The sequence below is a fragment of the Anastrepha ludens genome, chromosome X (genome assembly GCF_028408465.1).
Source record: "Anastrepha ludens isolate Willacy chromosome X, idAnaLude1.1, whole genome shotgun sequence".
Taxonomy (NCBI): Eukaryota; Metazoa; Arthropoda; class Insecta; order Diptera; family Tephritidae; genus Anastrepha; species Anastrepha ludens.
Genome location: NC_071503.1, coordinates 24,739,167 through 24,754,026, shown reverse-complemented (window position 1 = coordinate 24,754,026; position 14,860 = coordinate 24,739,167). Strand labels below are relative to the sequence as shown.

The 14,860-nt window shown below is 38.6% G+C and overlaps 3 protein-coding genes across 3 annotated transcripts; all 3 read left to right on the top strand.

Moving 5' to 3' along the window:
* Positions 1-477: 477 nt before the first annotated feature.
* LOC128869828 (uncharacterized) lies at positions 478-2,781 on the top strand. Its single transcript, XM_054112430.1, has one exon. The coding sequence runs from the start codon at positions 478-480 to the stop codon at positions 2,779-2,781; it is 2,304 nt and encodes a 767-aa protein (XP_053968405.1).
* A 1,372-nt stretch (positions 2,782-4,153) lies between these two features.
* Positions 4,154-6,124, top strand: LOC128869827 (uncharacterized). The gene has a single exon (XM_054112428.1). The coding sequence runs from the start codon at positions 4,154-4,156 to the stop codon at positions 6,122-6,124; it is 1,971 nt and encodes a 656-aa protein (XP_053968403.1).
* Positions 6,125-6,150: 26 nt separating this feature from the next.
* Positions 6,151-8,948, top strand: LOC128869340 (uncharacterized). Its single transcript, XM_054111876.1, has 2 exons — positions 6,151-8,196; positions 8,249-8,948. Exons 1-2 carry the CDS (start codon positions 6,151-6,153, stop codon positions 8,273-8,275), a joined length of 2,073 nt encoding a protein of 690 aa, XP_053967851.1. The 3' UTR covers positions 8,276-8,948.
* The last annotated feature ends 5,912 nt before the right edge of the window (positions 8,949-14,860 follow it).

Sequence of the window (14,860 nt, the reverse complement as noted above, 5' to 3'; positions counted from 1 at the left end):
GCTCGGATAGTTGTTCGGAAACTAGACAAAGAAAGTCTCCGGTTATATGAGCAGAATGTCAAGAAAACTAGGGATATCCAAAGCCTAGATGATGTTTTCCGTTTTCTGGAGCAGCAATATCAAGCTCTAGAAGCTATATGAGACAGGAAAACAACTAAATGGAGCAATCAAAAGCAGCCACAACGAGCACCCACATTCTATACAGCTGCACAAAAGACCTGTATATATTGCAAGATTCCTGGGCATCAAATTGTTGAATGCAGAAGGTTCCAGGCATTGACTACGATAAATCGTAGAGGTTTCATAGTAAACAATAAGCTATGCAATATTTGCCTCGACCACGTATATGAAGGCAATTGCAAGAATAAGAAAACATGCAGTAAGTGTGGAAGAAATCATCATAATTTACTGCATTACAATGAATTCCAGAAGGAAAAAGGAGCAGGTGAAGAAAATGCTATAAAAAAATCATCCACTATGATGACAAAAAACTCCGAAACAGCAATACTTCTAGCAACAGCCCAGATAAGAGTGAAGGCGGCAAATGGAGAGTACGTGACATTGCGAGCACTAATCGATCAAGGATCACAGAAGACTACCATTTCTGAAGAAGCCGCTCAAATACTACACTTACCAAAGAGAAGAGAAGTAACTGAGCTACAAGGGCTCGGAAATACTACAGTGGGAGTATCCAAATTTAAAGTCAACATTGAAATCAGGCCGAGATTCCTAAGCAACGAAGTGTACAATGTCGAAGCACTGATTTTGCCGAAATTGGCGAGTGCACAACCTGATAAAACATTTAAATGGGATATAGAACAATGGAGAAACTATACCTTAGCTGATCCCAACTTCAATAGGTCAGATCGAATCGACGTCGTTATTGGAGGAGATGTATATGCTGACATATTAGAAGAAGGCATATTTAAGAAAGATCGAATACTAGGCCAAGCTACGAAATTAGGATGGATATTGTCGGGAGTTTTACAACAACCGAGAAAAAATGGTAGAATTCTAGCGGCGGTGACCACAACGTTGGAGAAGTTTTGGGAAATAGAAGACACCACAGCACCAACATATATAGAAGATGATGATGAATGCATGAAGATATTTGATAAAACGACAACAAGAGATGAAAATAATAGATTTGTCGTCAATCTACCTTTTAAAAAAAAAAAAGACTTAGGCGACTCTCGCAAACAAGCAATGGCGAGGTTTCTTAATCTTGAGAAAAAGTTGGCTTCAGATGACAACCTAAGAAAACAATATGTGCAATTTATGAGAGACTATTTAGAAATGGGCCACATGAAAAAAGCAAGTGGAAATAATTGCGGAAAATACTATTTGCCACATCAAGCCGTAATTCGAGAAGGCAGTCTCACAACTAAACTACGAGTAGTTTTCGATGCATCTGCAAAAACTACAAATGGAAGTAGTTTAAATGACATCCTTTTAATAGGCCCGAGACTTCAAAAAGATATATTTGACATAATTACCAAATGGAGGCAATATGTGTTAACAAGTGATATTGAAAAGATGTATCGACAAATTAAAGTAGCAGAAAGTGATCAAGATTATCAACGTATATTGTGGAGAGAAGCGAAGGAAGGGCCGATAGGAGAATACAAGCTGCAAACAGTTACGTATGGAACAGCATCCGCTCCTTTTCTTGCAACGAGAACTTTACAAGAAATTGCCAAATCCTGCGAGCCTTACAATTATTTGCTTTCAAACATCATTAAAAACGACTTCTACATGGACGATTTAATGACAGGAGCAGATTCAATAAATGAATGTAAAATCATTCAGTTCGAAATTTCGAAACAACTACAAAAATGTGGATTTCACTTAAGAAAGTGGATGTCTAATAACAGTGAGATTATAACAACAATTCCAACAAATAGCGAAAATGAGGTAATAAAAATAGCAGAAGACGAAACAATTAAAACATTGGGTATACAATGGGACCCGGCCAAAGACATGTTTGGATTTAATATGAATCTTTCAACGGAAAAGCTAGTAACAAAAAGGAAAGCTTTATCTGATTTGGCGAGAATTTTCGATCCGATGGGATGGCTTTCACCAATGACTGTTTTAGCAAAGTTGTTTATACAAAAACTTTGGTTGATGAAACTCAACTGGGATGAGTTACTCGACGAAAATTTGGCAAAAGAATGGCAGGAGTTTATGCAGCACGTACCAGCGATAAAAAGAATAAAAATTCCCAGATGGTTTGAAACAAAAAACGACTTTAAAATTGAACTACATGGATTCGCAGATGCGTCAGAAAAAGCGTACGCGGCAGTTGTATATGCTAAAGTTGGATCAGTTATAACGATAATTGCTGGTAAAACCAAAGTGAACCCGATTAAAAATAAGAAGACATTGCCAAAACTGGAGCTATGCACGGCTCACCTACTTTCTAAATTGCTGCAAAGGATAAAGACAGTTATCAATAGAGAAGTTAAGATATTTGCTTGGAGCGACTCATCTATAACGTTAGCATGGATAAAGAATTCCCGAAGTAAAGATAAGTTCATTAAAACGAGAGTAGAAGAAATCAAATTATATGCTTCCACTGCAATATGGCAACACGTTAGAACAAAGGACAATCCAGCTGATGTAGCATCCAGAGTGATATTTGCGAACAAACTAGTGGAGCACGAGCTATGGTGGAGAGGTCCCAAATGGTTACAAGGAGAAGAACATCAATGGCCAACACAGAATAGCGTTAAAATCGATGCAGTGTATGTCGCAACATCAAAAGGTTCACATTTCTAAGATGAGGTAATATTAAAATATTCTAGTTTAACCAAATTAATAAGGGTTGTAGCTTATATATTGCGATTTATAAAAAGAATACGAGGACAAAAATATCCTGCGTACTTAGTAAAATCAGAACTAAAAGAAGCTGAACAGAGAATAATAGGATATCAGCAAAGATTACAATTTAGAGAGGAAATACAGAGCTTAGAAATCAAAAAAGAAATTAGCAGTACAAGTAAAATTGCAAGTGTTCGGAGCCGCGGATGATCTGCCCTAATGCACCCGCAAATAAACAGTAGCTTGCAAGCACATATGTACGTACATACAGAGGTGGGCACATACATATTTTTCTTATCTATCGCTATGTTGTGCCGGTACATAGAAATTTATGTAATTATCATGTTTTTTATTTCTGTTATTCCTTGAAATCCGTTCTTCGTTGTTCTGCATAAATATGTCACACAGCAAGTAAGTTAGGCAGTCTTGTACAAACATTTGAAAATAAATAGTCGAATAAAAGGGCAAAGGAATCGTTTTTCTTTTAACATAACTCTACTAAAAAGGCTTAGCTAGCTCTAACATTGGTGACCCCGACGTGATAATATAACGCGATTTTCCGGTATTTTTTAAATCCGTTATTAAAAACGTACAGTTGTGCCTGCCGCGCACTGATATAATTTCGACTCTCGTTTGCCAACGTCTAAACCTTCGTCATGCAAGGGGAAGATATAGATCGAGCAGCCTTTCTAAGACTGAAAACCAAGGCTATTTTCAACAGATTGGAGCGCTTAATCAAAGAGTTGGCCTCAGACAAGCTGCACAGTATGGACGAGTACAGTATTTCGGCAACGCTAGAATCTCTGGTCGAATTGAAATCCAACTTTTCTGTCGCGCATACAAGCTTAGAGGAATTAGATTTTGACTCCATAGCCAGCGATTTGCCAAGCCACTTCGATGCTGCTCTAATCAACCTTAGGGCTAGCTTGCAACGCGAGATAGGTAAACGTAGTACCTCTCAACATTGCTCCACGTTCAGGATGAACTCCAGTGAAGCCCAATCAATCGTCGTGAACGCCAATAGTTCACGTCTACCATTACTAACGCTGCATAAATTTTGTGGGGCCTACACTGAGTGGACAAATTTCTATTCGATGTTCACGTCAATTATCGACAAGGACAGCGACCTCACAAACATCGACAAACTACAACATTTGTGTTCCTGTTTGAGTGGCGCTGCCCTCGACACGTGCGGTCACTGGAAATAAGCAATGATAATTATAAAACTGCTTTAGAACTTTGGCAGAAGCGTTTCGATAACAAACGTCTTATATTTCAGGCACACGTCAGGGAGATATTTGGGCTGAGCAAGGTGGATTCAAACGTAGGCATGCTCCGAAAGCTGACAGACAAGGTCACTTCACACATTCGTGCATTACAGTCGCTCGCATCTAACGAGAAAATTGCAGACTGCATCATCGTACAAATGATTCTCCAGAAACTTGACAAAACGACGCAGGCCAAATGGGAGGAAACCTCTTCGATCAGCGAGCTGCCATCCTGGGATCAATTGACTGCATTCTTGGAAAGGCGCTGCCGAATGCTTGAGAATGTTGAGCATGCTGTTCAAGCACAGACTGGTCAGGCGTTAAGGCATAGCAAAAACGACAGTATTAGTCAAAGGAAAACGTTTGTCGCCTCCAAAGGCTCAACACGTGTTTGTGTATTTTGTGGAGCACCCGAGCATGCAATTTATAGTTGTCAACTTTTCGCAAATTTAGATCCGAACTCGCGCCTGGGGGAAGTTAAGAAGCTTGCACTTTGTCTTAACTGCCTCAAGGCTGGCCATCAAATGCGGGACTGCAAATCCGGATCGTGCCGCACCTGCCAGTCGAAACACCACACGCTCCTGCATTTTAACCGCCCAACTGCTTCGTTAACCGATAGTCAAGCCGATGCTTCATCGGTGGCCACAATTCGATCCAGTGCTATGACTGCATCGATATCTGCTTCGCTTAGTGCCCCCGTGTCTCCTTCTGATGCTGTGCTCCTAGCTACTGCCGTCATTCTTGTAAAAAATCGTGCTGGAATCTTCGTGTCCTGTCGCGCTCTTTTAGATTCTGGTTCCCAGTTGCACTTCGTCACAACTCGCTTCGCAAATCAACTTCAGCTATTCAAAACAAAAGCTTCTGCTACAGTCTCTGGAATTGGAGATGCCAACTTCCCAACGGAAGGTTACTCACTCGATCTCGTACTTAAGTCGCGGACTTCAGATTTTTCAACAAGCATCACTGCCCTTGTTGTGAAAACCATCACCGACAATCAGCCTGGCTGCTCCGTGAGCACCAACGAGTGGAATGTTCCGTCGAATATACCACTAGCCGATCCTGGGTTCAACTTACCACAGCGTATTGATCTGCTCATCGGAGCAGGACTGTTCTTCGATCTACTTTGTGTGGGTCAGATACGCTTAGGATCTGGTTTACCACTACTTCAGAAAACTCGTCTCGGATGGGTGCTATCTGGAGGTGGGCAACAAACTCCAAACCTGTCATCATTCGTCGTGAGGCAGAAATCCTCCAGTGGTCTCATTCCCAGCACTCGGCTGGACTATTTAGTACGTCGGTTTTGGGAGATCGAGCACATTTTCGAACCGATCTCTAAGGCCTCCCAAGAAGATCTTGACTGCGAAGCCCACTTCCAGGGAAATTATTTTCGATTGCCATCAGGTGAATACTCTGTTCGTCTGCCCATAAAACGAAGCATGGATGCCCTAGGAGACTCCTATTTACAATCTCGTCAACGCTTTCAAGGTCTGGAACGAAAATTCGCCCGTAACCCTGATCTAAAGGCAGAATACAGTAAGTTTATTAAGGAATATCTGGACCTCAACCACATGTCGCTGGTTTCCAACGAGGTTGTACAACAATGCAAGTACTTCCTGCCACATCATTGCGTTATCAAGGATGACAGTAGTACAACAAAATTGAGGGTGGTTTTTGATGGATCTGCAACCACTACCTCAGGTTTTTCGTTAAATGACCTACTCATGGCAGGCCCAACTATTCAACCGAAGCTTTTTCATATTCTCATTAGATTTCGTACTTTTCCTATAGCACTTACTGCAGACATCTGTAAGATGTATAGGTGTGTTCGCGTCACTCCACCGGACAACATGCTCCAATGGATTTTGTGGCGAGAATCTCCACAAGAAGACTTTCGCATCTATAAGCTCGACACGGTGACGTATGGAACTAAGCCTGCAGCGTTTCTAGCCATCCGAGCCATGCACCAACTCGCAGCAGACGAATCCGCGACTATCCCATTGGAGCAGAAGCGGTACTTCGGGACTTCTATGTAGATGACCTGATAACTGGGGGCGATTCAATGGCAGAAGTACTCAACATTAAACTGAAAACAACTAGCCTTCTTACCCGAGGAAGCTTCAAGTTACGCAAATGGTGCTCTAATAGTCCTGAGATCCTTCGTGATATTCCTGACGTAGACAAGGAAAAGTTTCTTAAGTTTGACGATGGCAGTGACATCACCAAAGCACTGGGGCTTGTCTGGGACCCGCACAAGGACAAATTGCTATTTTCATTTGTACCACAAAGAGAATTCGGAAAAAACTCCAAACGCTCTGCGTTGTCTACACTAGCTCGATGTTACGATCCCCTTGGACTAATGGGGCCCACGCTGACCAAGGCGAAGATTCTTCTGCAACGAATGTGGAGAGATAAGCTCGAGTGGGATGAGAGTCTGCCACAATCGTTAGACACTGCTTGGTCTGCTTTTTGCACTGGATTTGCAGACATGCAGTATCTATCATTTCCTCGTTACGTTTTTCAGTCTGAAGCCATTAGAGAAATCCATGCATTTTGCGATGCAAGCCTTGAAGCTTATGGGACTTGTGTTTACACGCGATCAACCAAGGACAACAACATACAAGTTCACCTATTATGTTCAAAGGCCCGTGTCTCTCCACTAAAGACCGTCACCATACCCAAGCTGGAACTCTGTGCAGCAACATTGCTCGCACAGCTAATGGGTGAGTTTACAAAAACGAAACTTTTTAATTGTTCATTTCATTGTTGGTCAGATTCCTCCACCGTCCTTTCGTGGCTGCGAGAAGAACCGTCAAGGTTTAACGTTTTTGTCGCCAATCGGGTTTCCACCATACATCAACTGACAGAGGGCATGCAATGGCACTATGTTCCTACAGCAATGAACTCGGCTGACATTTTATCGAAGGGAGCTACACCCCGGGAACTTCTAGGATCGAAACTTTGGATGCACGGCCCACCCTTTTTGCTAGAAGCGGAGGACAACTGGCCACGCATGTGCTCACCACAACCAAAACTTCCCGAAATTCGACAAAGGGTTTTGCTTTCTGCAAATAATCATATAGACATTTCCCTTTCATTCAAATACATTAACTCATTCGGAACAATGCAGCGAATTTTTGGGTATGTCAGCAAATTTATTAACATCAAAAAATCGCCAAGGTCATCGCAACTTAAGGCTGAAGACATTCATCAGGGAACTCAACTTCTTATTCGCATAGTACAAAGAGCGCAATTGTGGCCGGAGTACACTGTATTGCAAGCCAATAAATGCGTCCCTAATTCGAGCAGCATTGCCTCGTTGTCGCCATTCCTTGATGACTTCGGAATTATTAGAGTCGGTGGACGATTAAAAAATTCGATGCTTAGCTTTTCATCGCGCCATCCATGCATTCTACCGAAGGATCATCTACTGACGTACGCAATAATCACCTATTTTCATCGTAAGCATCACCATGCAGGTCCTCAAGCTTTACTCGCCTTTATTCGTATGCAGTTTTGGCCAATAGGTGGCAGGAAAACAACAGCTCGCGTTCTACAAAAATGCATTATCTGCCTCAAATCAAGACCGAGACTCGTCGAGCACATAATGGCTGATCTGCCCAAGGAACGCATTCAGGCTTCGCGGCCCTTCATAGTCACCGGTGTGGATTACTGCGGACCGTTTTATTACAAGCCTGAAGTGCGCAACAAATCGCCACAAAAATGCTATGTTAGCGTGTTCATATGCTTCGCTACAAAGGCTGTTTGGATGGAGTTGGTAAGAGACCTTTCAACGGGTGCATTTATTGACGCATTAAAAAGATTCATAGCCACGCGTGGAATACCAAGATGTATCTGGTCTGACAATGCAACGAATTTTGTAGGCGCTAAGAACGAGCTTAAGGAACTACGAGACTTAGTTCTCAGTGAAAAACACCGCAGCAAACTTCACAACTTTTGCCTCAGTAATGGGTTCGATTGGCGCTTCATTCCCCCTCGCTCCCCGCACTTTGGCGGTTTGTGGGAAGCAGCCGTAAAGACAGCCAAGCAACATTTCTATCGTTCCGCTAGCTCATCAATTCTTGGGTTTGATGAATTGCGTACATTGGTATGTGAAATCTGTGCTGTGATTAATTCGCGTCCTCTAACCCCTCTTTCAGAAAATCCAGAGGATTTGGATGTCCTAACACCAGGGCATTTTTTGATTGGTGGTCCTATGACAGCTCTTCCTGAACCGGATCTCACGGCGCTAAATTACTCGCGACTTGATCGATGGCAACGTGTAACATATATACAACAAGTCTTTTGGAGGCGGTGGACTCAAGAGTATCTCACTCTTCTCCAGCAACGCGCAAAATGCCTCAAGCCGATATTCAAGTCAATGATGTCGTGTGCATAAAGGAAGAAAATTCACCGCCCTTGAAGTGGCCTCTAGCACGAGTAATTGAAGTTATCCCTGGAGCAGATGGTGTCGTACGAGTGGCACTTTTGCGAACATCTAGTGGCATAAAGCGTCGAGCCGTAAACAAACTGTGTGTTCTCCCGGTAAGGGATTCTGTTGAAAGCCGTGACCTTTCAACGGGGGGGAGGATGTTCGGAGCCGCGGATGATCTGCCCTAATGCACCCGCAAATAAACAGTAGCTTGCAAGCACATATGTACGTACATACAGAGGTGGGCACATACATATTTTTCTTATCTATCGCTATGTTGTGCCGGTACATAGAAATTTATGTAATTATCATGTTTTTTATTTCTGTTATTCCTTGAAATCCGTTCTTCGTTGTTCTGCATAAATATGTCACACAGCAAGTAAGTTAGGCAGTCTTGTACAAACATTTGAAAATAAATAGTCGAATAAAAGGGCAAAGGAATCGTTTTTCTTTTAACATAACGCTACTAAAAAGGCTTAGCTAGCTCTAACAGCAAGCTTAGATCCAATTTTAGATAACAATGGAATCCTTCGCGTAGGAGGTAGGTTAGGGAATGCAAAGCTTCAGTTCGATCAGAAGCACCCAATAATATTAAATAAATCACATTTGTCAAAATTGATTATTGAACATGTTCATAAAACAACCTTACATGGAGGAAATAAGTTAATGGAAGCAACGATTAGAAGGAATTATTGGATAATTGGATTAAAGAATTCCATAAAAAAAACATTCGAGCTTGTAGTCGCTGCATACGTTACCGAAAGGAAGCAGCTAAACAAATAATGGGAAATCTTCCAGAATTTCGAGTGTCGTTGTCAATTCCATTTTCACACGTTGGTGTAGACTATGCAGGTCCAATACATATGAAATGTTCCAAAGGAAGGGGAATAAAAACATTTAAAGGATACATAGCTGTATTTGTATGTATGGCAACAAAGGCTATTCATTTAGAGGCAGTAAGTGATTTAACAACTGAAGCGTTTCTAGCTGCTTTAAAAAGATTTTTTGCTAGAAGGGTTAAGAGTCAGCATATATACTCAGACAATGGAACAAATTTTGTCGGAGCTTGTAGAAAGTTAGACTTAGATTTCAAAAAGGCAATCAAGAAAAACTCAACAGTAGCTCCCATATTAGAAGCAGACAAAATTCAATGGCATTTTGGGCCGCCGGCAGCTCCTCAATTCGGAGGAATTTGGGAGGCTGGAGTCAAATCAGTAAAAATATCATTTAAAAAGAGTGATAGGCGAAAGTAAATTGACATTTGAAGAGATGATTACTTTGCTATCACAGATTGAAGCAGTGCTAAATTCACGACCCTTATGTGCGATCGATAGTGAAAGCGATATATGTAGATGTTTTAACACCTGGGCATTTTTTAATAGGATGCCCATTAATAGACTGTCCTGAAGCAATTGATGACACAACAAGGGGTTCGTTAGATAGGTGGAAACTATATTAATACAAAAAATGAAAAGAGACTTTTGGAAACGGTGGGAAAGCGAATATGTCACAATGTTGCAACAACGAATGAAATGGAAAACCAAACAGGACAATCTAGCAGTAGGTCAAATAGTAATTATTAAAAATGAAGAAAGTCATCCAGCAAAGTGGCCATTAGGCAAAGTTATAAAAACCCATCCTGGAAGCGATGGAAAAACCAGAGTTGTAACTCTGAAATTGCAAAATGGGATACTTAAACGGCCCGTTCACAAGCTGTGCCCACTAGAGACAACAAACAGCAGCAAAACGGAAGAGCCAAATCAAGCTGCAAGCCTGTTGACATCAAGAATAGCAAAAAATTCGGCGGGCCCAGGAGGGCAGAAAAGAACGAAGACATTGATGATGTGGTTCTTTACGTTGCTCATGCTAGCAATGCAAGTTAAGGCATTATACATAAATGATACGGCTAAAACAGGAGCTTCAGTGGCTGAGCTAAGAAATAATACCGCAATATATTTGGATCCGATCGGCAAAACACACATAATAAATTCAAAATGGGATTTAATCATTTATTACGAGTTAGGTTCCTATTACGATCGGATGGATGGAGTAAAAGAATTTATTAACAGACTTGAACATCAATGCAAAATATTGACATATTATGAAGAGGCCTGTGTAATGATTACCGCAACTTTAAAGCATAAATATAATAGCCTTAAGTCAAATAACGAACTGTTCATGAAGCAAGAAAATAGAAAAAGACGAGCACCATTCGAATTTGTTGGCTCAATTTACCATATATTATTTGGAATTATGGATGCTGACGACCGAGAGAATATGGAATCAAATATTAAAAATATTTTTGAAAACCAAAAGAATATCGCAAAGTTGTTTAAGAGACAGACATCAATAGTTGATTCTACAATAAATATATTAAAAAAGACAACCGATGAAGTTAACAAAAATTTTCAAAAAATGAATGAACAGCTAAATAAATTTTATCATGAACTAGTTAAAGATCAAAATGCCGAGCGAATGACCTTGATGTTTCAGATATTAACCATTCAAATAGGAATAGTTATGGACGAATGTGAAGATATCCAAACTTCGATAATCAATTTATTAATTGACATAAATCATGGTCGCATAAATCCAAAACTAATAAAACCTTCACAACTTAATAAAGAAATTGCACTTATCAGAAACAAGCTGCCACACAAATTAGTACTACCTGGAAAACAGTTCGGTAATGAATTAAAAGAAATCTATAAGTCGATGACTGCTAAAGGGTTAATTGTCGATTCACGACTAGTCATAAACATAGAAATTCCCTTAATATCAGATGAACCGTCAGATGCATACAAATTAAATCCACTGCCAATAAAATACAAAGGGAACATGATTATCCCTGATATAAAAGCAGAATATTTAGTATACAAGTTTGATTTAAATCAATATGTATTGATAAACCAAGTCGATCTAGATAAGTGTTTAAAAAACTTGGAAGATCATTATCAATGTCCAGGGAACTGGGCTTGGAAGTCAGCTACGGACAATTCATGCGAAGTAGCAGCATTGAAACAGTTGGAAAATGAAGTATGTGGATTCAAGCCCGCTACAAAGGAAAATGTTTGGATTAAATTATCTTCTCAAAATCGTTGGCTTTACAAGTTGTTTAGCAAATCAACAATACATCTAGAATGTGATAACAACCAACAAATGCGAATGGAAATCCCTAATCAAGGCATTATCACAATAAGAGAAGGATGTACAGCTCGACATGAAGGAGTAACTTTAACAGCATCTCATCACGTACAATCCGAGATCAATAAAGAATTGCTATCTTCTTCTTGGGTAAAAGACATTGAAGATATTTCAGAACTGCGAATTAAACCTTTTGATTCGACCTTAATAAACAACACCAAAGATATCCTAACGCTCAAACAGCAAATAGAATTTCTCAAAAAAGAAAATATCAAATTGAAGGGTATCAATTTTCATCACGTTAGTGGTCATGCTTCGCTAACTTTAGTTTTCATAATAGGGTTAATCATAGTTATTTTATATATAAGATCAAAATGTAAAAGAAGAACTGTTGTGGCTGTTCCATTTGAACTACCAGTTAGACATAATCATAATTAAGTAAAATGTCAACAATCACATTTGGCTAATATGTTTAAACAACACAATTTTGGCCCCTGGCAGAATGTTCATAAAAATATGAACATGAAACTCTGCCGCAATAGAGATAGGATTTTATAAATATAACACATTCATACATACATATGCAAACATACGTAAACCGACGAAATAAACAGGAAAAATATACAGTCCACTAAATGTCAAATGCAATGATAAGCAATAGAATTGTAATGTGACCCTTGCTCATAAAATATGTGAAAATTGCTTATCTGAACAAAATACATAAATTACAGTGTATACAGAAAACATAAAGATAATATAAGCATGAAAGAAACACGCATACACCAATATACCAATGCACACAAGCAGCAACTGACAACCGATCATCAATTGTTTTAATACGTGCGTTAGATGCACTTAAGTCAACAGTGAACCTAAACAAATATAAAAGATCAATACGTTGGTCGTTTATCTCCTACTAGGATTTACTGATTCTGCATAAGACACATAAATTTTAGTGCACTTAAAATGCATTGGTATCGGATGTATACAATGAAGATAAGAATACACATTTACGCATGTACACACACACACACACATATACGTAGTTAAGAAATTAGTATTAGAAAATGTATATAAGAAAGAAATATTCAATAAAGAGGTCAGATTAAATACAGCAATCTTACGGTGTACATTATTCTTGTACAACAATTTTTAATTGTTCATGTGTGTCTTCATTTGCTTCTAACACAGGATTCCTACTCAAACAGTCTGCTTCTATATTTGTTCTACCCGGTGAGTATTTTATTTTAAAATCATACTGTGATAGATAATATGTTAGGTCTCCTAATTCATCATCCGTTCTAGATTTAATATTTAAATTTTCCAATGGTTTGTGATCTGATCCTCAAATGATTTTTGACAACTTTCAGACCAAATAAATTTTTGATCTTTTCGAAGTAAATTATGGAGTGGTTCTAATATTTTGGCACTATTCGGTATATATTCATGATAAAAGTTAATTTTCCCTAAAAATTGTCTTATATTCTTTTGATTTTTTGGTATTGGAAAATTGTTGATTGAAATTTAATTGTCCCTTATTGGTCGTACTGTGTTATTTTGTATTATATGGCCTAGATATTTGACTGAATTTGAAGCAAAGCTACATTTAGTAAATTTAAGTCTAAAACCTTCTTTTTTCATAGCATCCAGTAATTGTGTTAATGTTTTATATGTTCTGAAAAATTCCTAGAATACACAAGTACATCGTCTATAAAATTAATTGCAAAATCTGTAAGTTTATATTTTCTTAAGATGTTAGTAAGTATTCTTTGGAATATTGCCGGAGCAGTCTTCAAACCAAAAGGTAAACATGTCCACTGGTAATGTCCATCCTGCATTACAAAGGCAGTCTTCTTTCTATCTTCAATTCTTAGCGGGATTTCCCAGAACGCTGAATTAATGTCTAATGTTGTAAAGTATACCGAGCCTCTTGTCTTTATCACCAAGTCATTGATCAATGGGAATGGTTGATCCTGCGGTACCACTATTTTATTGAGATCTCTAAAATCAATACATAATCTTGACCTTTTGTTATCCTCTTTCTTAAAAGCTAAAGTTACTGGTGCTGCAAAAGGGCTATATGATTCTTCTATGAGATTTTTATCTAGTGAGTAAAGGCATGTCAAGTGATCCTCAAAAATTTCACTAAGTCAGGGATTTTAGGGCAAGATGTCTCGTTGTGTAGTCAAAGTCATGTTAACGCTATTCTATAAATATTTCGAGCAAATTCCAATTTTAGCAATTGTTATTAACAATCAAAGTTTTAAGCAAGATTAAATTGAAAAATTAATTACTTCAAAACTATAATAGATAATGACGTGAAATTTTGCATACCATTTAAGTATTGTCTGTACTATTTTTCAATTGTTAATAACATTTTTTATTGTGACAAATAGATAAATAAATAATAACTTTTTGTAATCAGTTGCATTTTTTCATGTTTTCTTCACGCTGTTAAACAATCGGACTTACGCATAATTGTGCGAAAAACGCTTACCTTCAATAATCTGAAAATAGAATTTTGTACTTTTACTCCATTTCCGAGATATTGACTGTTTTGTACAATAACTTAATGCGCTCGACGGTGGCATTGCTGCCATCGGCTGATCGGTCGCGCGGCGGCTTGAGGGCACTGTTGCCAACTCCAATAAATCTGAGTCGCTAGGGCCAACATCAAAAGTCGCTAGAAAGTCGCTAACTCCATCAGGGGCGGATCCTAAATTTCATTCTGAAAGGTGCACAAGAGGCCAGCTGCGGACTTAAAATTTGTAGATGAATAATAATTAAACCAGTAATATCAACTCTACTGAAATTTGAGAAAAAATGCAATAAAACTTTTACAAAATTCATTCGGAAGCTGTTAAATAAATAAAGGTGTCTTTTTCATGCCACTTTTCCCCTATTGATAATATATATTTAATTATTTAACCAAATTTGTTCCTCTAATGTTTTGTAGGAAATATTTTTAAGTACGTTCGTTGTAGTTTGTTTTTATTTGAGGACGAAGAATTAACAGACGATAATTCCAGTGAAGAATTAGAAATCTCTTTTGAAGATGTTTTATGGAATGATGAGAGAATGGACTCATCGGACATTAAAGAGGAATAAATTATTTGTTATCTTACCTACCAGTCAATTAAGTGGAATATAGAAAATAAAAAAATTATATATTAGCATAAAATTAAGAAATCATACA

Coding starts and splice junctions, on each gene's coding strand:
- LOC128869828 (XM_054112430.1), top strand. CDS start 478: ATGATGACAAAAAACTCCGAAACAGCAATACTTCTAGCAACAGCCCAG.
- LOC128869340 (XM_054111876.1), top strand. CDS start 6,151: ATGGCAGAAGTACTCAACATTAAACTGAAAACAACTAGCCTTCTTACC. Junction 8,197..8,248: donor TTGATGAATTGCGTACATTG/GTATGTGAAATC, acceptor CCCCTCTTTCAG/AAAATCCAGAGGATTTGGAT.
- LOC128869827 (XM_054112428.1), top strand. CDS start 4,154: ATGCTCCGAAAGCTGACAGACAAGGTCACTTCACACATTCGTGCATTA.